General features: G+C 43.0%; 1 protein-coding gene across 3 annotated transcripts in view; it reads left to right on the top strand.

Moving 5' to 3' along the window:
- The window catches only part of UBE3C (ubiquitin protein ligase E3C), a 123,076-nt gene that overhangs the window by 50,897 nt on the left and 46,932 nt on the right, over window positions 1-25,247 (top strand). For all 3 annotated transcript variants that reach the window (XM_045863968.3, XM_045863967.3, XM_054505121.2), the window contains exons 12-18: window positions 4,732-4,889; window positions 5,034-5,266; window positions 13,795-13,899; window positions 15,876-15,963; window positions 17,189-17,286; window positions 18,396-18,528; window positions 23,778-24,025. In XM_045863968.3, the coding sequence (XP_045719924.1) occupies window positions 4,732-4,889; window positions 5,034-5,266; window positions 13,795-13,899; window positions 15,876-15,963; window positions 17,189-17,286; window positions 18,396-18,528; window positions 23,778-24,025 (1,063 nt within the window). The remainder of the gene's footprint in view (window positions 1-4,731; window positions 4,890-5,033; window positions 5,267-13,794; window positions 13,900-15,875; window positions 15,964-17,188; window positions 17,287-18,395; window positions 18,529-23,777; window positions 24,026-25,247) is intronic.

Below are 25,247 nucleotides of genomic sequence, written 5' to 3'. Positions count from 1 at the left end.
TATCACATGGACTTACAAATTGAGCTTATGTACATGGAAAGTGGCAACCTAATTAAAAATATTCTAAGATGGTATTTTAAAGTACTACTTATTTTATGTAAGAAAAATTCTAGATGGTCTCAATTTCATAAGAAGGAGAAATTAATGCCTAATTTTACAGTTGTTTATCTGTATACATTAAGAGTATGGCTTTATCTGAGAGTAGATTTGTTTTTAATAGCCTACTCATTTTTTTAAAACCGTATGACTTTCATATGTTTTTGATAGTGAAAACACAGAGTTGAAGCAAATTTAACCCCATTATAGACTTTAAAACATGTTAAATGTTGAAGAAATTGGTTTTTGGAACTTTTTATTTATGTAATTTGATTTTTCTTATATGAATCATTATGTAACTTGAAGTCTGGAATCTTTAATAGGCATATTTTAACTGAATGTGAACTAAACAGAAAATTTAATATTCAGACGTCCTTTGTGGTGAGCTGACCTAGCCTAGTGCCTCGTTGAATTCTCCTCTATCCGGAGTCCAAGCTAACTCCTCGCTGCTGTAATAGGAAAAGATGAGTGTGTGACTCCGGTAACCAGAGACTAAACTTCCAAAATACAACTAACTATATTAGTAATTACAGAGGTCTGCAGTCCAACGAAGGATGACACCTCTCGCCCAGTGTCTCTTAGGGCAAGTTTTAGGGCAAGAGTTTGGAAGGGAGCGTCCTTCTGTCTTTTTGTCTGTCTCCCCCTCTCCCCCCACCCTCTCCCCGCCTCCATCCCTTCATCCCTTTCTTTGCTGACAGGTGGTTGAAGGAATTTCTGGTGCACGAGGGTGGGGTGTCCAGACTGAACACACGCTGATTGGGTCTGTGGCATGTCAGACGGGGGTGTGCAGAGAGGACACTCACGCTGGTGCTTTGTCTCACGGCCGCTCTTCTGCAGCAGGAGGGGGTATTCGGGTCATCTGCACAAACTCGTCTTCTAATAAAAGGGAATGTCGGTTTTTGAGTAGCATCACTTTGAGTGACGTGCTTGGTTTTCTTCCTTTAATGTCCGTGCCTCTGAAGTGAGTTACTGATGCCACAGCGGCTGTGGGCACTTGGAAGGGAGAGGAGCAGGGAGAGGCAGCAGGGACATGCCTTCATGTCCAGAAAAGTCCTTTTGCACCCTTTCATTTTCAAATTAAAATGTAAGGTTTTTGTGTATGTTTTGTTTGTTTTTCTGGTGCTTTTCAGCCACTTATGACGATGCCGGCCTCAGCCTATGACAGGTTTGTTTAGTGCAAAAGATCAGGGATCATTGGGACAGGAAATTATCATTGGCCTCAGAGTGTTTCAGCTTAGCAACTCAGACCCCGCCACGGCTCTGCCTGATGATTGCCTGTTTGTTTATGGCGTTGGTCTCTTGGTAAGGAAGTGGAGTCACAGTGTGTGAAGGAAAAATGAGGTATTGTTAATTATATTAAACTATTGGTATTACTTTATAAGTTTATAAAGTTATACAAATTTTTTTAAACTCATTATTTCTTAAAAACAATTTGAGAATTTGGGTTTCACTTTACTTATTTGATTAAAGTCCCTCAAGAAATGTATGATGGGATATATATTAGGATTGTATCAATACAATGTAAGTTTCTTGAGTTTACTATTGGAATAAGATTTCAAATTGAAATGCCTCATTTTTCTGAAACTGGCACTGAGTTAATTTGGAAATAGTTTCATTAACAGGACTTACCCTGGGACTTGTAAGTTCGAGCGAGCATAACGGTCATCATAGGAGCGTGAGAAAGCGTGCATTTCCTTGTTGAGCCCTGTGACGCGCTGGTGGCCTGGGTTAGAAGCCCAGGGCTTGTGACCTCCCAGGCTCCGGGGTGGTTGGGGTGCAGCTGAACATGCAGGAGCATGTGGACTGCTGGTTCGTCTTCGCTGTTGGACATCCCGTTACCAGAGCTTCTCACGAGCTGGCACGGGGCCTTCTTGTCTTTAACTCTGTGTAGACTCTTTTGACTATGAATTGCCCATTTCTTGTCACACTGACACCAATAGTAAGTAGTACTTATGGTAGTCTAAGTAGTACTCTTAAAATTCTTTCTCAACAAGAAAGCATTCGGTAGCAACTTCTGTAGGAGAGAAACTCTTGTGGAAAGGGATGTGGAAAGGGATGGGTTGCTGCAAACGCGGCGTGGGAGCCGTCCTGCGGAGGCTGTGTCCAGAGGCGAGCAGTCACCTGTGGTCTCAGGGATGCTCGCGTACCAGCCAAGTCTCCGAGTTCTGAAGCAGTGTCTTTTCCATTACAGTAAATTGTGGACTTTTTATTTGCTCGTAAGTCTTTGAGATTGACGTGTTTTCAGAGGAATATTTGAGTCCATGTTTATGGCAGGAAGAGTGGCCAGCAAAGAATCAAGGAACATAAGCTTCCTTTACCTCTCTGCTGGAGGAGACCACAGGCACACATCTGACCCTCCTGTCATTTAAATGACATTTTCCGTCATTTAAATGAAAATGATTCATTCCTTCTGTTTACCTTATGGGGGTTAAAGAGAAACAGTAAGCTAAGGCTGAATAATGGCCTCATCGTGCCTTAGGGAACCCCAGTGTGAGAGCATTGAACACTGGACACGTATGTGCCTAACTGCTGGTGATGGTTGAGTACCAGGGCTGGTGACAGGTGACAGCAGGAGGCTGGCTTGCCACTCTTCTGTAACTCGACCTGGACCGTGTCCCCTGAATAGCATTCGCTCATCACTCTCCTCTATTGTTTGTGTGGTTCTGCGAGGGAACCAAGAGATACAGACCATTTTTACTACTATCAGTGAAACATGACATTAAACTGTTCTTCTTCTGTATGTCAGCACAATTTTGTTGGGTGACTGGCCCGGTGCTAGGCTTGGTGGGGAATAACTCAGGAGGTAGAGGAGGGCTCCTGCCCTCTCAAGACTCGCCAGTTCAAAGGGAGCCCCCCTGCCTCTTTTATCCTAACATAAAGAGCCTTTTTCTGTCGTCCTGGCTTTGGCCATGAGGTAGGACAGTTGTACTTTGTCCCTTTTTATATGTCCTCACTGCGTTTTTATTTTGGACAGAACACTTTCATCCATTGCTCCACTCCGCTCATGTAAGTGCTGGGGCGGCACAGGGCAGTAAGGGCGCGTTCAGGATCGGGATGCGTAGAAAGATGGTCAGAGTACGTTTCTTCTGCACGACAGCAGAGTTCAGGCTACACATCTGGGTCCCTGTCCTCACAGCCCTGTTGGTGGCAGTGCTCTCCCCTGAAGTGGGCCCCATCGAGATCTAAAGCTCCAGGTGGCTCAGGCCCGCCCACCAAAGCCACACTAGGAATAAAAGGACATTTGCCTGGCTTTTACTTCTGCCTTGCTCTCTCACATAACTTTTGGCAATGGTGGGCAACCAGTTGATAATTTGTGGGTCCTTACTCCTGGTCATAGCGCATCTAATCTATAACTGTGGTTTTGTAGAAATAGATATTGAAGGTATGAAGATCAGAGAGTGATCTTGCCTACAACATTTGCTAGCTCAGGACGGATAGGAAATGCTGTAGGGGACCAGGGGGCTTTATAGATTCGAAAGAGCTTACAGGTGAACCTCTGGTTACTGAATGTTCAACAAGACAAGGAACCACATTTAACCAAGGGAGAAAGGGAACAGATTCTAGGTGGGAGAAGTAAATTTAATAGCTCACAGCTCTTAACACGTGAGAGAGACGACAGGGCTCTCTAAAGATCGCCCTACTTTTTAGAGCTATTCTAGGATGTCTCAGGACTCCTGGTAAAAGTGGGAGCGGTAACAGGAGCTGGTAAAAAATGTGGCTAATAGAAACAAGGTCCAGGGGTGCCTGGGTGGCTCAGTTGGTTAAGCGACTGCCTTCGGCTCAGGTCATGATCCTGGAGTCCCAGGATCGAGTCCCGCATCGGGCTCCCTGCTCGGCAGGGAGTCTGCTTCTCCCTCTGACCCTCCTCCCTCTCATGCTCTCTGTCTCTCAAATAAATAAATAAAATCTTTAAAAAAAAATTAAAAAAAAAAAAAGAAGAAACAAGGTCCAGTATACAAGAGGGGAAACTATTCCTGAAAGTTTTATCAAGGTTCAACACTCAACAGTTCTGAATGTTCCTAAATATAAGTAGCTGGATAAATTTTTCATGAGACCAGCATGATACTTTGTTAAATATGTTAAGTAGAGAGGGGGGCGAGGGGGTGGCCTTCCACATAAAAGTGGCATTACTTACTATAACCCTCTGTCTGGGGACCACCGGCACACGCTCAGTGACTGCTTTCGTCCGGGTGATCGTGGTGGCAGGAACACTAGGAAAGAGTGCTGGCTTGGTGTCCTGCTTTCTAACTTGAGCTGTTTATGAACCCATATTGTTAGAAGGACTTTACCTTCCCTTTAAGTAGTTTGATTGCTAATACGAATGTAATTTTCCCTGATTATGTTTGTCTGATGTCATAATTCATCCCCAAATCAAAACTAACCTTGGGCGCCTGGGTGGTTCAGTTGGTTAAGCGACTGCCTTCGGCTCAGGTCATGATCCTGGAGTCCCGGGATCGAGTCCCGCATCGGGCTCTCTGCTCGGCAGAGAGTCTGCTTCTCCCTCTGACCCTCCCCCTCTCATGCTCTCTCTCTCTCATTCTCTCTGTCTCAAATAAATAAATAAAATCTTAAAAGAAAAAAAAAAATTAAAAAAAAAAAACTAACCTTAAAATCATTTTTTTCTGCCATTTCAAGGTCTATGGTGCCGCTGCTCCAGGTGATCTCTAGGGGTTCTCCGATGTCTTTGGAAGACTCCAGTCGGATCATCCCTCTCTTTTACCTGTTTAGCTCTCTCTTCAGTCACTCGCTAATTTCTATACATGACAATGAATTCTTTGGAGATCCCATAGAAGGTAAGAGTTTTGGTTTTTGTTGGCTTCATGGCCTCTGTTTTCACAGGTTAGATAGAGAGGTTTTATTTTAATGTGTTAAGAAATGAAAAAAAAAAAAACAAAACAAAACCCAAGTATGATAGAATATTGGATTATGTTTTCCAGTTGTAGGTCAAAGACAATCATCAATGATGCCTTTTACTCTTGAAGAGCTGATAATGTTGTCTCGCTGCCTTCGAGATGCCTGCCTAGGGATCATCAAGTTGGCTTATCCAGAAACAAAACCAGAAGTTCGAGAAGAATACATTACAGCGTTTCAAAGTATTGGAGTTACAACTAATTCTGAAATGCAACAATGTATACAGATGGAACAGAAACGATGGATTCAGTTATTTAAGGTATAGAGTATATGGGGTTTTTTGTTTGTGTGTGTGTGTGTTTTTACTGAGGTCAAATAATGTACAAATGTGTTCTGACTTGACTCATAAGAATAGAAGTACAGGCTTGTTTTACGCATAATTTTTAATCTGCAAAATTTTTTTAAATGAAGAAAAGTTCATTTTCATTTTACTTTTGCCTTCCTTGAAACCCTTGTTTTTACATTGTTACATGCATCTTTTATAAGTTGCTCTAAGTACTTAGACAAAATGAATTACAAATAAAAATTTAAAATATTTTCATTTTTCACTAAACGATCTCTTACAGATTTTATTTTTTTAATTTTTTCAGAAATTGATTAGCAAAGGTGGGGGATAAGGTCATTAATGTAATGCAAGTTGCATATAAATTATTTTAAAATATCTTCACTTTTAACCATGCAGAAAGAGAAGTGATGAGTTACTGTGGCTGGAGCGCTGGCAGGAAGTCACCACCGCTGAGACTGTAACTGTGGGGTAGAAAAAAAGAAAAGAAAAAGGGTGCTTGACTTGCCATGAAATTTCTGCAGCAAACACATCTAGTCAGCTAAAATCGCTCATTAAAGGAGTGAGAGCAGAAGAAGTGCATTTTCCAAATTGAATGCTGGATTTACAGTCCGTTTAATACCCGCGACCCCTCGCACACTAATGTGCAGTCCGAGTCATCAGCTGTCCCTTCAGGTCTTTTATCACTGCTTTTGTCAAGCTATCTATTTAATTGAAAGAAGTTAATTGAATGAAAATGATCAACTAAGCTTGTATTAATATTGCTAATGGAACTTTCTTCTTGGCCATGTTTGGAGAAAGATGTCAAGCTAGACTTTAGGAAAGGCCCATTAATGCTTGCACTTAACCTGATGGGCTAATTAAGGACTGCTTATTCATCCGACGAGCGCACGATAGTCTCTATCCAGCCCATTCTGCCTGATTTTACAACACATTTCACTTATGAGCATGAGCATTAGTAGCAGTGAGAGTAACTGATAATGTTTTGATTGCACTGAACACAGTACTAATGCATCATTGAATTTATAATTTGTGCAGATTGATGTAATATATGTTTGCACAATTTATTTTAATTACCTATCTCTGTATTTCCAAGTAAACTTTAAAGAGCACATGTTGAACCCTTAATATATCCATTCTTAAAGATTGACAATTTTGCAACTTTTTAAGTTAAAAATAAACCAGCTAACCTATTTCAAGCTTATAATTCTTAGGTAAACTTGGCTGGATCTGTGTTTGGTGGTGGCATATGTGTTTTTCTTCAAGTATTTAATTAAACTCTGGGATCTTTGTTAATAAAGCTTTCCATTATGTAGGGTATCGGGTTTTGTGTACAGTATCAGATAATCTCTTGTTTTATAGCACCTATTGAGAATTTCATAATTTTCATATGACAGGCTTATCTTCAGGACCTAGGAATCTCAGGATTTAATAATGCTATAGAAGGTATTTTCCCCTGGCCCTATTTTATATTACTTAAGCATTAAATGAAAATTTTGTAGTGGATGTTTTCTTATGCCTCAGAATGACTCATTACCACTTGATTAAGGATTGAAGGTTTTAGGAATTAAGGAGAAGGTCAACTTTTTAGGTAATGGGATTGTTTTACGTTTGAAATTGAGTTGTTACAAAGACTTTCTGAGTTTAGGACAGAATTGTTTGAAGACAATTTTTTGAACAGGATTCCTGTTTTTTGGGGGGTAAAAAAACAAAAAACAAACTTTTTGATGCTACGTGATGGTAAGCTGAGCCCTAAAAATAATGAAGAATCAAGGCATAGTCTTTGTGTTGTAGAGAATGGTTCAGCTGCTACTGTTTTTCTTTTAAGAAAAAATTATCTTTAATACGAGATAAAAAGAATCCCCCTCAGTGGTTCCTGTGTCCCAGACAGTATTGTAAGAGCTTTACGTATACTGAGTCATTGAACATAGTAACTCTGCCAGGAACGTGCAGTTATTACTCCATTTTACAGATGAGGTCCCACAGCTGGGGGGCTGGCAGGGATAGAGCTGGCCCTTGGACTCAGCTGCTCTACATCCCCCTCCGAAAAGTACTAAATACAATGTTAGCATTTTTTGTGTATTTTAGTGCCACATTTGTGTTGAGGAACTCAAGGTAGAATCAACCGAAGAAGGTAACAGCATTTCACCAATGATTTCCTGCCTTCCACTGATTTTGACAGAATTGCAAATGATGAGACCTGACTCCTTCAACCGCCAACAATTTTCATTTTTCAGTCTTATGATGGTCCTTTCAAACTAATTTCTGTGAGAGGCTCTGTTGGCTGGTCACAGAACATAGAATTTTAAGTGGATAGAGTCATCTTTCTTTGTCACTATAAGAATTGAGGTCAGTTGCTAAGCCCTGCATTGACACTGCTAAAACAGTTTATGCATTTATCAAATTTATAAACTCCTCTTGAAGTGTAATTTATAGCTATAATTACTTTAGCCCTGTGAGGAGATAGGAAGTCCTGTCTGATATGCCTTTGTGTGCAGCTGTCAGCCTAAATAGGAGTCACCTGCAAGGAACAAGGTGCATCGGGGAGCAGGAAGGAGACTCTTCATGCCTTTCTCATCTGCACATGTCTGTATGGGGAGAGAGAGGTCTGTGTTGTGAGTGATGTTCACTTTCTCAGTGGCTGAGTTCATTTTTCAGTTCCAGAAAGAATTTTTTAAAAAGTGATAATTAAAACAACCACACCCTAACGTAACCCTCCCATGCCACCGTTAGGTAGAGTGTTCAGCGGAACAGTACACCCTTTGTTCTCGTAGAGCTGCCTCATGCCCTTTTCCGTCTTTGAAGGTTTTTGTTTCTGACTACTAAATAAAATGGGTACTCTAAGAAATATTTTTGTAGTGTTTTAAACATCCTGGAGAATCCTGTTGTCTTTAAAAATACACCAATTTTCACAAGTAGTAACTAAGGGCTTTATAAAACTTGGTTCACCTTTGACGTGGGTAGCCTGCCTCAGACGCTTCACGGCCTCTGCAGATGCGGGCATCGCTCTCGCCAGTTCCTTGAACACTCGGGCTTTATCCCGGGAATGCTGATGCCACCCCATGCTGGCGACTCGTGAGTGGTGTTGGCCCAGCCCTTGCTCTCTCAGCACTTTTACGTGGTGAAAAAGACAAACGTTCAGCTAATCACATTGAGATAAACGAGATCAGTACCATTAGTGCACATGAGACGGAAAAACAACTGCTGAGGTCACTCGAAACTTTTCATTTACTCTAGGAAAACGGTCATTCTGGTCTGCGAGATGATGCTCTTGGAGCTGGTGCTTTATTGGTGTTTCTCGTATTTCATTTCTATATATTCTTCATTATGAACTCAGATGTGTAAAAAATTCCTATAGGATTTACATTTACCACATTGTACATTCACCACACTTAAGTACCCATAGATTATGTGCTATATCCTGTACTTTGTATTGAACTTCTTGAAGAATTACCTAAGATGTTTGATTTTACTTACCATATTTTACGTATACGATTTAAGATAAAAAGAGATTATTAGGGGCGCCTGGGTGGCTCAGTCGTTGAGCATCTGCCTTCGGCTCAGGTCGTGATCCCAGGGTCCTGGGATCGAGCCCCACAAGGGGCTCTCTGCTTGGTGGGAAGCCTGCTTTTCCCTCTCCCACTCCCCCTGCTTGTGTTCCCTCTCTCGCTGTGTCTCTCTCTGTCAAATAAAATCTTTAAAAAAAAATAAGAACTAAGCATTTAAAAAAAGATTATTATTTTATATTAAATGTGATTTAGTCTTGCAGTTGCCTTTCACAATTTGGACTATATGTACTTTTTTGGGGTTACAATAATTTAACTGAATGTCAAGAATCTCCATTCAGAAATGTGAGACTTTACTCAGTAGCCTTCAGCCATTTAATGTACATACAATGCTGATTATGTATATGATGTAGCCATATGTGGTGCGTAAGCACATCTCCTCGAGTCGCTAGGATTTCGTGTCATCGTTGTAACCAGTGCCCTCAGAAACATACGGGGTCCTGTGAAACAGTGCCTGTTAACTTGCCATCTTGACCTGGGACAGCTGTCGAGGGTGGTTTTTATGAGTGGTCTCTACGTTTCTAAGCAGTCACCTACTTGATCTTTTTAACATTGGATTCAGGGAGCCTGTTTACAAATCTCCTGGGGAATAGTTACAAACAGTTGACTGGTTTCACCTCAAATGAATGGAATTAAATTCGCCATTGCTGCTGCCTCTGCATGACCTTCATCAATAGGAGATTTCAGGATGCAGGGAGGGGTGAAGAACCATAGGCCTCACTGCACAAAGAGGTTACTTTGGGCAGATATTTATAACCTTGGGTCTCAGTTTGCAAAACTGGACTTACCCATGACTTAGGTCTTGTTTAAATCTAAAATTCCTTCAGTTTTGGAACAGTCTTCTTTTTTTTTTTTAAAGATTTTATTTATTTATTTGAGAGAGAGAATGAGAGAGAGCGCGCGCACACGAGAGGGGGGAGGGTCAGAGGGAGAGGCAGACTCCCTGCCGAGCAGGGAGCCCGATGTGGGACTTGATCCTGAGACTCCAGGATCATGACCTGAGCTGAAGGCAGTCGCTTAACCAACTGAGCCACTCAGGCGCCCCTGGAACAGTCTTCTTTAGTAGGCTTATCTGTGCCAGAAAATTTAATAAAATTGACTGAAAGAAAGACTGCCTTCAGATCTCAACACTGCCTATCTGTTGATCCAGTTCAAAATTGTGACCCCGGTTTTCCTTACCTTTTACAATCTTTAGTCAGTTTCTGTAATTTTAGTGGTTACCTCCATATATTTTCCTTCTCGGTACTAAGTATCTGTGTAGAAGTTGAGTATGTGATCCTGAAAATGGGTGCAAAGAAAGGGGTATGATCAAAAGTGTTTTGACATCACAAATGGACTCTGCGTGGGGCGCCTGGGTGGCTCAGTCGTTGAGCGTCTGCCTTCGGCTCAGGTCATGATCCCAGGGTCCTGGGATTGAGCCCCACATCGGGCTCCCTGCTTGGCGGGAAGCCTGCTTCTCCCTCTCCCACTCCCCCTGCGTGTGTTCCCTCTCTCGCGGTCTCTCTCTCTCTCTCTCTCTCAAATAAATAAATAAATAAATAAATAAATCTTTAAACAAACAAATGGACTCTGCGAAATTTTCACAGTTTCTTAAAATTTGCATTTTTCTTTAAAACTTAGAAGAGAACTAGTTTAAATGAGGGAGGAAAGTGTTTTTAGTTGAATTTAAGACATGGGATTTGACATTTCTAAAAGAATTTTTTGGGAATTGGTCCAGGGCTAGTATTGCCAGATTTAGCAAATAAAAATGTGTCACCCAGTTAAATTTTAATTTCAGATAAATAACAAATGCTTTTTTTTTTTTTAAGATTTTATTTATTTATTTGAGAGAGCGAGAATGAGAGAGAGCACATGAGAGGGGAGAGGGTCAGAGGGAGAAGCAGGCTCCTCGCCGAGCAGGGAGCCCGATGCGGGACTCGATCCCGGGACTCCAGGATCATGACCTGAGCCAAAGGCAGTCGCTTAACCAACTGAGCCACCCAGGCACCCAACAAATGCTTTTTTTAGATAAAAATATGTCCTATGCAATATTTTGGATATATTTACATTTTTTTTAAAAGCAGTATTTGTAGTATATTTATACTAAAAAATTACTTGGTATTTTTTTGAAATTAAAATTTAGTGAGGTATCCTTTATTTTCTCTTGTAATCCTGTCCAGGACTCATCTTCAAGGTTTGCTTGCTGTCAAGTCTAACTTTGTAAGACCTGCTTTTTCACAGTGACTCTGTCTGGACAGCTCATCCTTGACACACCTCCTGAGGCCCCTGTCACTTTGTGCCTCCCACTTTTTCATCCCTCCCTCCCTCCCTCCCTCTCTTTTTTTTTTTTTTTTCTTTTTGAAGAGGGTCACTGATACCAGGACATTTATAAGTAATATGTGATTACTTCTTTTTTTATACTTAAAATGTGAAAGTAAGAAAGGGGGTGCCCTGTATTGAAACTTTTTATTTAATTTCACAGTAATTTAAAAGAAGAAAGTTATGGCATTAATTGCTTCATAGATAGTTTAATATTTGTGACCTGTAGAAAATAAATGACCTCATAACCACAGGTTGAAAAGAGATGACTGCCAGGAGGCAGATAAAAGGTTTTATTCTGGAGTTAGGCAGCCCTGGCCCCACCCCTCGGCAAGCCCTGGAGCAAGTCTCTTACCTTCAGCAAAGCTGAGTGTCCCCCACTGTGCGGTGGGGAAAGCCAGTCCACGAGGGTGTCAGCATCCAGTGGGACTATGTGCGTAAGCCCGTGAGTGAATGGGTGCAGTTAAATCAATATGTGTACATACTGGTAAGAAAGCATGTCTTTTGTTAAGAGTTGTGTATTATGTGTAAATGTCAGCCCAGTATCTGTTCAATGTGAGCTTATTTAAAGTACTAATATAGCTGGTTATGAAAGTGGAAAGATGGGCTGTGATATTCTTCATACAAGACGATGGTGCTTCAGTCTCTCTGCTGTTGAAAGAGCAGTTGTTTATTTGGTGTGCTCCGTGTGCACTGACCTGGACTTATCCCAGACAGGATCACACACATAGCAGAGATGTCAGTGCATTAGGTCAGTGACCATACTTTGTTATGACCGTAAAGTTAACCAGATAGAACCCCAAACGGGGCTGTTCTTAATCTACCTCAGACGCACTTGAAATCCGTAATCATAAACCCCTGAGTGAGCACAACAGGGTGTCAAGAGGTGAGGATAACCAACTGCGAGTTAACCTGAGCTCATTTCTGCTGATTCAGAAAGGATATTACTTAGTATTAGGACAGGCTTTCTACAGCTCACTTGGTAAGAAATATCCATCAGTCAGAAAGCTGTATTCTAGATCTTGAGACGTTAGTACTGATGTAGTTTTGTCTGTGTGGCCAAACTGCTCGAGCATTACTTTTTCCTCTGTCCATGGGCATCTCATCCAAGTGGTGTGTCCACATTCTAGTAGTCTAAGGTGTCAACCAAGGGCCTTTTCCCACCCATTTTTGTTGAACACAGAATTTTTGGTATCCCTGAATACCAGGATTTGCATGTCATAAAAGAAACGTTTGTTTGTATTTCTATCGTATATAGATGCCGAATTGTGAAATTTTAAAGGTAAATCTCTATTAACAGTTAAAATTATGCAATGTTGTTTGTCTTGTGGGTATATTTGGTGGAAATTTATTGCATAATCCTAATTTTATTCCTTACCCGTTATATTTTATCCTAATTCCTTATCCAGATTATATTTTACTTGATTAGAGGCAGTGTGTATAGAGGCCTGGCTGACTTTTTCAGAAAACATCATCATAGTCTTACTTTAATTACATAGTAGTTGTGTGATGAAATCCTGTTTGTAAAGGTTTAAAACTTTGGATTTACAATTTTATGTTGGTTTATCACAAAGTACATTTGTATTTAATATAAAGCGTCAGGTCTTTTTTATTGTTTAATTTCTTTTTTAAAGATTTTATTTATTTATTTTGAGAGACCGAGCATGTGCGTGAGCGGGGGGAGGGGCGGAGGGAGAGAGAAAATCTCAAGCGGACTCCACGCCGAGCGCAGAGGCCACTGTGGGGCTCGATTCCACGACCCTGAGATCCTGACCTGAGCCAAAATCCAAGGTTGGACACTCAAAGGACTGAGCCACCCAGGTGTCCCATCATCAGGTCTTTTTTAAATAGGCAGTGCCATCAGTTCTCTTTAGTCATGTATTTTTAAATTTACAATTAATTATTGATCCTAAGTCAATCATCAAATACCTACTGGGTTTCCAGGTAGTTAGTCGGGAGTTTCTTCATCAGGAGCTTCCTGCATAGCCAGGGAGGAACTAATGCTCATTGCAAAAGCAGTAACGAAGCAGTTCAGCTGTGCTGGTGTGGGGAAGCTTTATGAAAGAAGTTAGACGGAGTCTGTGTAGAATTACGGTGAGGGTAGGCCTGACTCCAGAGAGTTACATAAGGAAAATACTGGAATTGTTTTTCTTTTTTTGACAGGTGTCAAAGATCCATCCAGGACACTTTTTTCCCCTCAGTGCTCTTGATAGAGTGTCTTTTCAGAAAAATATGAAATGCTATTACTGTAGGAAAAATTTTTACAAAATTGCTGTATATTTGGAGATTTCCTGCATTATAGCTCACACGAGCTAATACATTTCCAAATTTGTGTTTGAAAACTTCATTACTACCTTCTTTGTAGTCCGCCTTTAACATCTTCCTGATAATTTTCCTCCCTTCGTTGGCACGTGGCTAACTGCTTTGTACTTGAAATTCATTCTTGTGACCACAGGATGAGGTACTTCTCTGTGGCCTGATCTGTGGTGGCCTAGGGCAGGCTTTGCGGCCAGGCCCCCGCACACTCAGGCCTGTGGCGGGGAGCGCGCCCCGTCCTCTGTGGGCTGGTGCTCTTGCTACCTTTGTGCCGGGGTCGTTCCTGAGCTTGTTCCGTGACTTAGCCCTGTGCTTCCTCTGCAGGTGATCACCAATCTGGTGAAAATGCTGAAGGCCAGAGACACAAGGAGAAATTTCTGTCCTCCAAACCACTGGCTGTCAGAACAAGAAGATATTAAAGCAGATAAGGTTTACTGAAAAATCTTTCTAATATGTTTTGTTAAACATATTTTTTCAGCTTTTGTCTTTCTGGGGAGAAGGATAAGTTCTTTTAAATTGTTTCATTTATTACTTATTGTGTAACTAAATATTAACAGTAAGCTTTTTTATTCTTAGGTCATAGAATATATAACAGTATCATTGACTTAAAACATACATCCTGAGTTTATTATTAAACCTAATTTTCTCCTTTAACTACAAATTATATTGGAGCCTCGTGGCTCTTTGTTGGGATTGCAAGAAATTTTGCTTTTATTGGTGTCATAATTATCAATGTGTATTTAGCACTTAAAGGAGATTGAATATGTCCTTGATTTGCTAAATGAACAGAGACAAATTTGAATATTACTGAGATCTAGATCTAAAGTAGATTCAATAGTATAAATATTTTTAGAAATTTAACTAACAAAGATCATGAACTATGTGAATTTTTGACGAATAAGAATTTTCATTCTTGTCAGAAAAAGGCATGATTGTATTCATTTCAAAATCTTGGGGATCAGGGCAGAGAGTGGAGGGTGTAGAAGAAACAAGACCATAGGAACATTCAAGAAAAGAGAGCAGCGGTGTTTTACACCAGGTTCAGATACTGTGTCTGCACGAATCCTGAAGCGGGTGGCTTCTAGCTGTGCCCACTGGTTAGGCCGAGACACCATGCCCCATCCTGTAGTGGTGGACGTCCTGTAGCGAGACCCTGGGGGGCGGGGGGCCTCTGAACAGCACTGCCACCCAAAGGAAACAGCCTTTGGTACGATGGGACGTTCTGTTACTGGAGAGCACGGGAGCCATGGGCGGCCCCAACCGTCCAGACTAGGTGCAGCGAACTGAACCTCAAGTAGGCTTAAATCTGCAAGTTCGTAAATATACAAAAAAGAACTTGATTGGCCATCTTGGTGGGATGCAGAGGAACCACCTGATTTTGAGACTGGCTTGGAAAGAAGAAGTAATCATGCCCTGAGCCTGCCTGCCTTTTATGAACTTCATGTACCTCAGGCTAAGCAAGTAGTGGTGATGGGAGAGCCTTCTCGGTGTATAGTAGCTAATAGTGCATGAGCCGGGGTCCCACAGTCTGCAGGCTGTGAGGAGGAAGCAGTCCAGGCGGTGCCCCTGGGGTGCAGGCCCCAGGGGACCTGCCGAGACCGGGCTGGGGGCCCCCGCGGATGGGGGTCGATCACCGTGCTGCTGCTTGACTCCAGAAGGCGCAGCTATGGAAAAATGGCAGCTGAGCCAAACTGCGTCTGGTGATACTTGATTCCTGCTTGGGCACAGGTTCTTGATCTCATGGCTGACCGCAGCAACCAGACACGTGCCTCTTGAGAGAACACGCTGCCTGTGAAATGCTCTGGCCAAAAGTCCAAGCTGGATGTGATGACACCTCTGGGTGTAATTGCACATTTAGAGGGAAACGGAGGGCCTAGAAGCCCACGTGAACACCGAGGGGACACTGCTAGCAAAATCCGATGGTCGGCAACATTGCTGGACAGCTGACTGGGGCCACAGCCAGGGCTGGGGGAGCAGGCAGAGCCTCGGGCTGAACAGAATGTCCGCGGACCCCAGCCCTCCTGGGGTACTGATGCAGACAAATTAAGTGTTTAGAATTAGGAGACACTGAGTATTTAGTAATAAGAAGAAATTGTTAATTCTTAAAGTGTGATGTGTTTTCATTTGTAAGTGATCATATTATGACAGTTTACTAGATGCAGATATTACACAGCATTAAAGAGAACAAGTAAGATTTCCTTGGGATGTATTAGGGAAAACAGTTACAGTGTGAAAGTGTAAACGGGCAGCCGACCAAGGAGAGAATGCATGAAGAGGACATGAGGTCAAAGAGCAGGACCTGGCAGCGCGTAATGTACGCACAACATCCATGTAGTTCACATGTGGCCAGTAAGAGATCGTGCCGGGGCACGAGGAGGTACTAAGCCAAGTTGCTGGCCCCACAGGTCACCCAGCTCTACGTCCCGGCTTCCAGACACGTGTGGAGGTTCCGGCGGATGGGGAGAATCGGCCCCCTGCAGTCGAGCCTGGACGGTGAGTTCCCTGTGGCCTAGCACGTTTCTCCTTCAGCCCACGGTCATGGGCTCTCGTTGACATACTGGGAAATCCACTCTTTTTGATGTACTGTTCGGAGATTTTTTTTTAACTTTTTTAGTGGGGGGGAGGGGCAGAGCGAGAGAGAGAATCTTAAGCCCAACACGGGACTTGATCCCCACGACCCTGAGATCATGACCTGAGGCGAAATCAAGAGTCAGAGGCTCAACCGACTGAGCCACCCAGGTGCCCCTAGTGTTCTGTGATTTTTGGTAAACATCTGCCTCCGTGATCAACCATATAGAAAAGATTCATCACTCCACAAATTATCTGATGCACCTTTGTAGGTAGCCCCTTCTGACTTGTTTTTTGTCCTGATAGCTTTGCCTTTTCCAGAATGTCTTTAAATGGAACCATATAGTGTGTAGCCTTGTGAGTCTGGAAAGGAAAAGTCCAGGCATACCTCTGAGACCTGGCAGGTTTGGCTCCAGACCACCGCAACAAAGTGAATGTCCCAAAATGAGTCAGACGAAGTTTTTGGTTTTCTAGTGCATGTAAAGGTTAGTGTGCGAGGGCACCTGGGTGGCTCAGTCGGTTAAGCATCTGACTCTTAATCTCGGCTCCGGTCTTGATCTCAGGTCACGTGTTCAGGCCCTATATTGGGCTCTGTGCTGGGCGTGGAGCCTACTTAAAAAAAAAAGAAAAGTTACGCATGCAGTAGCATTGCGTATATACGTACTTTCATTAAAAATACTTTCAGCTAGGGCGCCTGGGTGGCTCAGTTGGTTAAGCGACTGCCTTCCGCTCAGGTCATGATCCTGGGGTCCCGGGATCGAGTCCCGCATCGGGCTCCCTGCTCCGCGGGGAGTCTGCTTCTCCCTCTGACCCTGCCCCCTCTCATGCTCTCTCTATCTCATTCTCTCTCTCAAATAAATAAATAAAATCTTAAAAAAAAAAACCTTTCAGCTAAGAGATGCTGATCATCGTCTGAGTTTTCAGTGACTGGGAATCACTGATCACAGATCACTATAACAAATACTAAGTATGAAAAAGTTTGAAATATCAAAAGAATTACCAGAAACAGAAAGTGAGCAAGTGCTGTTGGGACATGCTGGATGCGGGGTCACCACAGACCTTCAGTTAGTAAAACACTGTGTCTGCGAAGTGCGGTGAAGTGAGGTCACGTGTGCGCAGAACCTGACGGAGGCGTTCCCCTGTTTTGCAGTGGGTTTGGAGTCCCCGCCTCTGTCTGTGTCCGAGGAGAGACAGCTGGCCATCCTGACAGAGCTGCCCTTCGTGGTTCCGTTCGAGGAGCGAGTCAAGGTGTGCACTTTGGTGTCTTTAGAGATTGACTGCGTACTACATCGTTTCAGTGTGAAAGAATTAACACCAACGCAAAAAGCTCTGAAGTTGCTTAGTGCCTAGCTGGTTATATAATTGTTATTTTTCTCACTAGACTGTAACAGTTGACAGTGATTTATAAAAGCTTAGTCCAACCAAATACCTCTGTATAGACTTGAAAGATTTTTTTCCCTTAGTTGTAACTGTAGTTTAAATGCCTATCACACCATTATCCTCTTACAATGGGAGTAGAAGGTCTTTTTGTCTAGTAAATCTTGCATTGTTTTTGAAAATGCAAATTTTTTTTAAAAGATACGCTTCTGTATATTATGTTGAGGTTATTTATTGCAAGTACTACTTTATAAAAGAGTGATGGGCAGGTATCTTAAATTCCTGCCTGGTGATTTTTGATGAGTGTACAAAACTTTGTTTACATTTATCTGTTTTGAGATTTAAAATGTTTTGTTTGTGTTCACCAACTTAGCAAATTTCTAAAAACTACTAGGCTCTATTCTTAAGTAATGGCTTCGAGAGGGTAATTTTAGTCCTGCCCACTTTCTTTATAGGATGAGCAAAAGAGTGAGTTTCTTTTAAAGCTATTGGTGTTTCTTCGTTAAGACCCATCGGCACCCAGGCACAGATGTAACATGACATTACGTAGTTCCTGAGCTCCCTCTACTGGATTTTTAGCATCAAAAAAAATTGCTTAAATTTTATTGTTTAGGGAGATTTTCTTACTAATATTAATATATAGCTTTACAAAGCTATTCTTTTCTCTTTACCACCTGGGATTTTCTAAAGGTTTTGCAAAAGAAAATACTGAAAATATACTACAGCTTGGGATTTTTAAAATTTGTTACAAAATTTGTTATGAAATGGAGGAAAGGGGCAGTATTACAAATACATAAATATTACGCATTTACTGAGAAGGCATAAAGTCCACATTTGATACCTTGGCTTTGAAAATTCGCTTCAGGATTTATGGACATAGAAAAGTTAAGATTTATTTAGCAGTTTTTCCTTTTGTTGCTTATATTTCTAACAAGAAGTCTGTTGCTTCAGATAACCTGACAACTTCCCCTGTTTGTTAGATCTTTCAGAGGTTGATTTATGCAGATAAGCAAGAAGTTCAAGGAGATGGTCCATTTCTGGATGGAATTAATGTCACAATAAGAAGAAATTATATTTACGAAGATGCTTATGACAAACTTTCCCCAGAAAATGGTATATATGATTCTGTGTGTCTGCATGTGGCAGGGGAGGCGAGGGATTATTTTAGAAAAAGGTAGTCTTAAAACATTAGTGTCCGTCATCTTGTTCCATAATGACTTTTTAACAGTGGAATGTACTATGTCAGATTTGGTAGATGTGTATTATCAAATAACATTGACAAATAATTATCCCAACAGGAGCCTTTCAAATACTGATTTTTTTTTTTAAGGCAAGAAACTCCACCCACAAATGTCTGCGTCTAAAATTTAGTTGACAACTTTTAATTCTGAAAATGTTGATGGGCAGCCATCGACATTCTGTATTATGGTATTATGATAATCTATTTATGTATATATTGTAAACTCTAAGCCATATTTAACATATCAGAAGAAACCCCACTGCAGTCCAGACCCCTCTACAGACAGACATGTGCATCAGTGACCGGAGCGAGTCACGCTCAAACAGTGACTTGGATCGCATTTAGAGCTCAGCAACCTGTTTTGTCTCATGTGACTATTTGACACCCAGTGTTAAATGTGTAGTGTTATCATTTATATATTAATAATTTTAACTTCAGAGGATGGTATCCATGATACTGCATGAAATTGTGGCTCGATCAATGCAGGGAATTAACAATGGAAGCTTGGCAGGATCTGGAGCACAGCTTTAGGAGGTGATGGGAGGGTGTCAGAAATGAACAGTTGCCTCTTCCAGGGGAGCAAAACTTCAAGTCATTTTTTTCTTGAAGAGCTGATTGTGCTTTACTGTGGGAGTAACGGAGGGTGGCGAGCATCAGTCACTGGCCCCTTCTCTGTCCCAGGGTTTGTGTGCGAGGGTTTGATGTTCACATGATGTGGTTTTGTCATGGAATCGGGGCTGCAGACACCACCAGCTCAGTCCTGACCCCTGGCTGTGCACTCTCCACTGCACCAGCGTACTCTTGCCCAGCAGAGCACGTTTTAAATCTTCTCTGTGAACCAGGCAAAAATCTGGTACTCTGACTTGCAGCCCAGCGTACTTTTGGAAACCAACTGGGCCTCCCTCCATGGGGATCTGGTCCCCATGAATCAGCTGGTGCAGCTGTTGCGTTGTGTCCCCGCACACTGCGGGGCAGGGTCCTCGTCCATTGTCTCCTTCAACTAGCTGGTGCTCAGTAGGTGTTGGGTTTGCGCTTGAACCTGGGGAAGACTCAGTCGATAGACAAGATGGTAAATGTGCCATCAACTCAGAAGTGTTGAGAGTGGGATGGAGGGGGGGTCGATGCCAGAGGGTTTTATAAAGCCGTGGGATTTAGGAGAGGGAGCAGTGACCGCCGACCGTGTGCACATTCGGTTCAGGCTTGCTTCCTCCACGTGCCAGAGTTGGAATGAGCTCCTCAGCCCAGAAGGAGATGTGTGTATCAGCAATTTTAAATTAACTTTAAAACTATTTCATGTAGATGATTTTTAAAGACGTTACTGTCCAGGGGCGCCTGGGTGGCTCAGTCGGTAAGCATCTGCCTTCAGCTCAGGTCATGGTCCCAGGGTCCTGCGATCCAGTCCCACATCGGGCTCCCTGCTCGGTGGGAAGCTTGCTTCTCCCTCTCCCTCTGCCTCTCTCCCTGCTCATGCTCTCTCTCTCTCTCTCTCTGTATCTCTGTGTCTCAAATGAATAAATAAAATCTTAAAAAAAAAAAAAAGAATATGTAAAGACATTACTGTCCAATTATAACAAGCCTCAAATTTCCTAATGAATCCTTAAACTTAAAGTTATTCAGAAGTTGATCACACCCTAACTCCCCAGGGCGTGCTGATATTTGCATTGAATTTAAGGGAGTTGGAGAAATCTTTTCCTAATATGTATGTTATAATGCTTTACATCTCTGCAAATAGTCTCTAATTCAGGCCTTATTAACATGACTTTTTTAAGCCATGTGTTAAAATTGCTATTTTGCTAGGGAGAGTAGTAAAATTAAATATCATCTCAGAATGTTGCATTTACTTCTGGAAAATTGGTGTGAGGTGCTGTGTTAACTGATCGTTTACACATAATCAGTTAATACGACTGCTCCACGTGCCGTCTCGTCCTCACAGCGCATCTGGCCTTTATGGACACTCATCATCTCGTATTCATGTCTTCTCAGGACGGTTTTCTTCCTCTCTCTTTTTTTTAAGATTTTATTTATTTATATAATCTCCACACCCAGCGTGGGGCTTGAACTCACACCTCCGAGACTGAGCCAGCCGTTTCCCTCAGACTGGTTTTCTGGAGTGTGGATGTTGGCCCCGTGGATGATCAAGCTGGCTGCTGGAGCTCAGAGAGGTGGGGAGCCCAGCAGGTACCGGTGCCCCAGCCCCAGCGCCAGCCCCAGGCCCGGGCTTCCAGGAGCTCTCGTTGCCCCACCCCGCCCCAGTGTGAGACCGGGGCGAAGTGATCACTGTTACTCTCAGGACTGCTGTAGCTCTTGACGTCATCATCCGTTAGCTTGGATGAGAATCCGCTAGAGCTGGCTCTGAACTGTGCTGTAGTCGGTTCCCGAGAGCCTCGCGTGTCTGTGCTTTTGTGTGTGAGTTGGTTTCATTTTGTTTCATTTAACGGGCAGGATTTATGACATTGTTTTCCTGAAGAACAAACTATAATAGGGTAAAATAAAAGTAACATTTTACTTAGGTCCCCCCCCCCCCCACTGAAACCTTAGTATATAAGTAGATATTTTATTTTATTTTATTTTTATTTTTATTTTTTTTTTAAAGATTTTATTTATTTCACAGAGAGAGACACAGTGAGAGAGGAAACACAAGCAGGGGGAGTGGGAGAGGGAAAAGCAGACTTCCCACGGAGCAGGGAGCCCGATGCGGGGCTCGATCCCAGGACCCCAGGATCATGACCTGAGCGGAAGGCAGATGCTTAATGACTGAGCCACCCAGGCGCCCCTATAAATAGATATTTTAAATTTGTCCTTAGAAACAAGTAGTGGCAAGTATCTCAGGCTAGATTTGATTCTGAAAATATTATTATGCTATTGTATATTACCATTCACAGAAATGAGCTTTAGGGAACACAGAATCTCAATTCTAGCCAAATTAGAGGGGTGACTTCTGTGACTGCCCACTGAGTCTGCAAAAGATAATGACACACTCCCGCTCTCCTTGCTGGTGCTACAGGTGGAATGAGGGTGGGAAAGCATGGGCCCTAGTGGAGTGGTTCCCACTTACAGCATTGTACACTTAGAATTTTTACGGAATCTGCTACCTGCTGACCATCAGTTTGAGAAATAATACATACAACAAATGCTTAAAGTTCATCCTTAAAACTGGGTATTAAGAGGAATATGTAAAGGTGAGAAATATCCACTGTATTTTTATGTTGCATCTATAATTATCCGCTTAGATTTCTCTTGGCATTTTACCTAGATCTTGAGATTGAACGTATTTTGTAATCCTATTAATCAAAATACATGCAAATAACATATTCATGGAGTCTAATCAGTAAAAAGCATGTTCTTCATGTAACTATAGTTAAATTTTAAAAATAGAAGAGAATACGGTTTAGTATAAAAGCCTGTGCTTTGTAGGTAATAGACCTATCTTTAAATTATAGCACCCCCTTTACAGTGTTAGCTGTAGGTCTTTAGATACGTAACTCAACCTTCCTTTTACTTGGTTTTCTCACTACAGAATGAGGATAATTCTTTTTTTTTCCTCTTCTTCAAGTTTTTATTTAAATTCTAATTTGTTAATACCCAGTGTAATGCTTGCTTCAGTAGAATGTATTGACTCAGCACCTCCACCCAACACCCAGTGCTCATCACAGCAAGTGCCCTCCTCCATCCCTTCACCCATGTAGCCCCTCCAGAATGGGGGTAATTGTTAACCCAGAAAGTTGTTAAAGGACTTGAAGTAATGTGTGTAAAATTCCAGGTAATTTCTAGCTCGGGGCAAATACTCAGTGGTCATTATTCCTTTACAAAGTACAAGAGCAAGCTGAAACCAGGTGGTTTAGGTCTGTTTGCCTTACTCCTGCGGGAGATGTGGGCGTCAGCACGGAGCTCACCTGGCACAGTGTCTGTCCTCTCCCCTGCCGGCTCAGCGGAAGACGAGGTCTGTACTGCTGGGCACAGTGGTGTAGATCTCAGTCCATACAGTAAATCGTCCTGGCCCTGTTTGAGCCATGTTCTAGAATAGTCCTGGCCGGGTTCTGTGACTTCGGAAGTACTGACGCCCGCCCACCGCCGTGATGGAGGCTCTGGCAAACATGCATTCTGCTAAGCCCCTTTCTGGAGTGTTTTCTCAAGGTCCCCTGTCCCTCGGGAGGTTTGAGGTGGCCGCACAGGAAGCCTGAAAGATGGCAGCCGCTCATGAGAGCCCCGGAGCACTGGTTCCACGTGCCCACCTGGGCCGAGCCGCTCTGCACCCACCACGCTTGCCCAGTGGCCCGCCCCCTCCACCCCTCCCCGCCCGCTGAGATGCAGAGCACCCCAGGATGCAGGGGGGAAAGGAGGAAGGACGTGCCAGTTACTTTCTCAAACCTGCAGCTTGAGAGAGCCTGTCCAGTGAAGACCACCTGGTTTCGACTTTTGGCAGAATCCCTGTCTTTGGCTTGTATCTGGGGTCTGTTGTATCACTCTAGGGGAGTCAGCCCAGCCACACTGTCCTCTTGAGGACCTGGCCGGACGTTTTTCTAAGATGTCAGGCATAATTAAGCAACTTGGCAAATTTTTTTGTGTTTTTATCTTTGTGGCACACTATGACCAAAAAGACTTGACCTTTTTCAGCCAGATAACACTTTGAAATGAAAATGGAGACTCTGGGTTCTGACTCTCCTGCATTGTTCACCTCTTTCCAAGACTCTACTGTTGTGGCACCGATGTCTCCTTTATTCATTTGTTTTTTGCCTTTCCTGGTAACAATTTCTGTTCCCCTTGTATTCTTACGTGCTTAATTCCCTCCCTCCTCTCCTTGTAGTTTAGAGTACTTTAGAGTGTCATGTCCTTTAGAATATGAGGGGTAACTTAATTCTCTCCTGAGCGCTCTGTCTCGCCTCACATCCATGTGTGATAAGTCAACTTCTTTCTCTTTCTCCCATTGTCAGCTTTGGGGAAAATATGGGTCCGTCTCGTTGTCTGTTTTTACTCTCATTGGTTTTTTTTTTTTTTGAATCCTGTATTAAAATATCTCTAATATTCTTGCTTCCCTTCCCAAAACTTCCTGTAATACCAGCTTATTTTATTGCCTTCTTTTAAAATCCTCTCTCCTCCCCTGTTAATCCCCTTGCTTTCACAGAGCCTGATTTGAAAAAGCGGATCCGTGTGCACTTACTCAATGCCCATGGCCTGGACGAAGCCGGCATCGACGGTGGTGGGATTTTCAGAGAGTTTCTGAATGAGCTGCTCAAGTCAGGATTTAACCCCAACCAGGGGTTTTTCAAGACCACTAATGAGGGGCTCCTGTACCCCAGCCCGGCCGCTCAGATGCTCGTGGGAGATTCCTTCGCCAGACACTACTACTTCCTGGGCAGGATGCTTGGAAAGGTAAAGTAACTTTGTATGGACATGGACCTCAGACCACAGGATGTTGGAAGTTCTGCCTTTCTGTGTGGTTGCTCTGTGTCATTGAAGATGTTTACTCAGAATTGCTGAAGTAATTTTGGTGAACCCTGAACGGTATTCTTTTACATGACAACTAACACTTCGTTGTTACACGTTGCATGCACAGTAGTCACAGACATAAATCATTTGGGAAACCTGGGGGACATACATTATAAAACCCTGTTTGTCGAAGTCTCTGGGTGGATGTCTCCTGCCTCAGTGTGCACCCTGGAAATACTGTCAGTCTCCCCGTTGCTCTTGTCCATAGTGTTCAAGTGGTTCTTTTAAGGTTCTGTAAACGTGTAAAGTGCTACAGGGTGGAAGACCATAGTTGTTGGGTATGGGCTAAGTGTTCTGTATGTTGTATGCAGACTCTGTGAGAAATGGCCATTAAGGATGACGTGATCGGGGCGCCCGGGTGGCTCAGTCCATGAAGCGTCTGGCTTCGGCTCAGGTCATGATTCCGGAGCCCCGGGATTGAGGCCCGTGTCAGGCTCCCTGCTCGGCAGGGGTCTGCTTCTCCCTCTCCCTCTGCTCCTCCCCCTGCTCAGGCTCTCTCTGTTCACTCTCTCTCTCTCTCAAATAAGTAAATAAAATCTTCAAAAAAAAAAAAAGGATGACATGATAGAAATGCTCTAGTAACCGGAATCCTACACCCCTGCCGACCAGCTACACAAACTCCTGTAAATGAAAGGAAAAAATTGATGAATGGTGTGTGTAGCCTTGTGGAAGCGTCCTATTTAGTGGTGAAACTGATAAACTAGATCAGTCCTAGCCTGTTGTAGCCCCTTCAGGCGGCCATAACAGAACCCCACAGACCGGGCGGCTTATCAATCACAGACCTTTGTTCCTCACAGTTGCAGAGGCTGGAAGTTCTGGTCAGGATGCCACATGGTCTCACTTGCTGGGGGCCCTTCTCTCTGGGGTCGCTTTGATAAGAACGCCGATCACATTCCTGAGGGATCCACCCTCCTGACCTAATCACCTCCCAGAGGCCCTCCCCCTCCTAATGCCATCACCCGGGGGGGTTAGGACGTCAGCGTGTGAACTTTGTAGGACAGGCGGGGAACAGCAGGCCCAGGCCGCGAGACTCCATTTAAATCAGGGGTGGCTAACTGCTTCCCTATGGGTCAAATGCAGTCCAAAAAAGAGATTTAGTGGTTTT

The sequence above is a fragment of the Mirounga angustirostris genome, unplaced genomic scaffold, assembly GCF_029215605.1.
Source record: "Mirounga angustirostris isolate CCGP_5_RB_7025 unplaced genomic scaffold, mMirAng1.0.hap1 SCAF_12, whole genome shotgun sequence".
NCBI lineage: Eukaryota > Metazoa > Chordata > Mammalia > Carnivora > Phocidae > Mirounga > Mirounga angustirostris.
The sequence above is the reverse complement of the archived record's forward strand: the minus strand, read 5'-3'. Positions and strand labels throughout refer to the sequence as shown.